Genomic DNA, 2,272 nt, shown 5'->3' with positions numbered 1-2,272 from the left:
CTTCATCTCTCTTTATTTTTCATTTCCTACTTTATTTTCCCTTTACTTTTAATACAATTTCTTAAATTCGGTGTTTTTCATTTCCTATTTTATTTTCCCTTTACTTTTAATACAATTTCTTAAATTCTGTGCTGAAAAGAAACTCTACTACTACTTTACTCTATATTCATATCTCTACATTTTTTCTTTCTTATTTTATTTTTCTCTCACTTAACTCTAAGTGCTTTACTCTATATTCATAACTCTCCATTTTTCCTTTATTATTTTATTTTTCTTTCACTTAACTCACTTTAAATTACTTACTTTACTTTACTTAGTAAGTAAATTGTACTACTACTACATTATTTAATTAGAAGTACGAATCATCGATAAAAAAGTGTCGTGGTTAATGCGCAATTTAATAAATTTGCAAGTAAGATTAAAAAATATAAGAGAATAATATTATTTTGAGTTTGATGTATACAGTTAGGAAAATATTTTCACTTCTAAATTTATCAGATTTCATCTAAAAGGAGGCAAAAAAAAGGGAAGATTTTATCATGAGCATTGACCATTGACGCTTTAGATAAGAAGGGTGGACAAAGTTATTTGATACCCCACCGCCATAATTTTATAGCGACTCTAGAATTAAAAATTTAGAAATTCCATGAGATAAAATCCAATTGAAACAATAAAATAGGCTTTGTGGTGTAAAATTCAGAATTAGTCAAAACCTCAATCTACTTCATTCCATAGAAATCTGCAAACATTGGGTTCTAACGTAGAATAAAAATGTTCAGCAAGAGCCAGGAGGTCAAAAATACATCCAACCACGACCAACAACAAACCACAATGAAACACTAAAGGGACGACCCAAAACACCAGTAACAGGCCCACCCCAATTAATTTCTCCAGTCTCCCTCAGAAGAGCCACGGTCACCTCCGTAACCACGGTTGCCGCCGCCATAACCGCCGCCACCATCACGGCGGCCATATCCACCGCCACCACCTCCCCCATAACCGCCACCACCTCCGTAGCCGCCACCGCCGCCGTCACGGCGTCCGTAGCCGCCACCACCGCCGCCGCCTCCATAGCCTCCGCCATCACGGCGTGGGCCACGGAAACCGCCGCCGCCTCCACCACCGCTGCCGCGAGACTGAGCCTCGTTCACGGTGATGCTGCGGCCGTCCAATTCCTGGCCATTCAACCCCTCGATCGCGTCCCTCATCGACTGCTCATCCTTGAATGTCACGAATCCAAAACCCCTCGATCTCCCAGTCTCACGATCGTTGACGATCTGCAAAACAAAAACCACAATAACAAAAAAAACCATCAGATCTATTCAATTCAACACTGGATCTGGTAAAATAATAGAAAAAGGAAGGGAAAATTAAACTGAAAAGCGATTTTATCCGATCTTCAACTCTATAGAGAGAGAGGAAGATAGAACGTACCGTTTCCGGTGTAAAATAGTAACAGATGAAACAGTAACAGTAACAGTAGTAACAGAGAGGGTAACAGTAACGTTAACAGATCAGAGTGAATCGAGTCGGATCCGATCTCTGCGACAACGGACCTTCGATTCGATGACTTCGCCGAACTGAGAGAAGGCCTGGCCAAGAGACTGGTCAGTGGTGGCCCACGCCAAACCACCGACGAAACACCTATACTCTACGTCGGCCATTGATATTCAGAGATAAGAGAGGAAAAAGGAGAACGGGAGATGATGATTATGGTGAAGGAGTATGTGGGTATTTATACTAGTGAATGCAGCTAGGTTTTGGAGTGGTTGGGGTTAGGTTAAACGGGGTGCGCAGTGCGCACTGGGTTTATTATTGGCGTGGGTTACGGAAACTGTAAGAGCATCCACTATAGGAGCGGCGCCGGCAGCCCCCGAACTGCCGTCGCCGCGCCTACCTATAGTGTGGGAAGCGTCCGCCCCGAGGCGGACGATTTTTTGGGGCAGAAGGCACATCGGCGAGAAGGCGCCGAGGACGCGTCGGCCTATAGTGCGCCGGTCATCGGCGCGCCGGCAGAGGCCGGACACTTTTTTTTATTATAATTATTTTCGAAAATTTTATTATAAATATCACGCCTCCACACACTCTTCACACTCCATCCATTCATCCACTCTCAAAATTTTCACTCTCTAAAAATGCACGGTGGAAACGACAAATCATCCGGCTCTGACGAATCGGGATATGGCGACTATCCTCCTTCCCAACCATGGGGATCGAGTCAAACTCCCCTATTCAGAGGAATTTGGGTCGCTCGGCATTTGGAGATTACAGA

At 43.4% G+C, this 2,272-nt stretch overlaps 1 protein-coding gene across 1 annotated transcript; it reads right to left on the bottom strand.

Moving 5' to 3' along the window:
* Positions 1 to 702: 702 nt before the first annotated feature.
* On the bottom strand, positions 703 to 1,715 carry LOC121810250 (glycine-rich RNA-binding protein-like). The gene is made up of 2 exons (XM_042211019.1): positions 1,557 to 1,715; positions 703 to 1,277 (listed from the first exon to the last, which is right to left on the bottom strand). Exons 1-2 carry the CDS (start codon positions 1,662 to 1,664, stop codon positions 882 to 884), a joined length of 504 nt encoding a protein of 167 aa, XP_042066953.1. The 5' UTR covers positions 1,665 to 1,715; the 3' UTR covers positions 703 to 881.
* Positions 1,716 to 2,272: the final 557 nt, after the last annotated feature.

The sequence above is a fragment of the Salvia splendens genome, chromosome 7 (genome assembly GCF_004379255.2).
Source record: "Salvia splendens isolate huo1 chromosome 7, SspV2, whole genome shotgun sequence".
NCBI lineage: Eukaryota > Viridiplantae > Streptophyta > Magnoliopsida > Lamiales > Lamiaceae > Salvia > Salvia splendens.
Note: the sequence above shows the minus strand (reverse complement) of the source record. Positions and strands in the feature narration are given on the sequence as shown.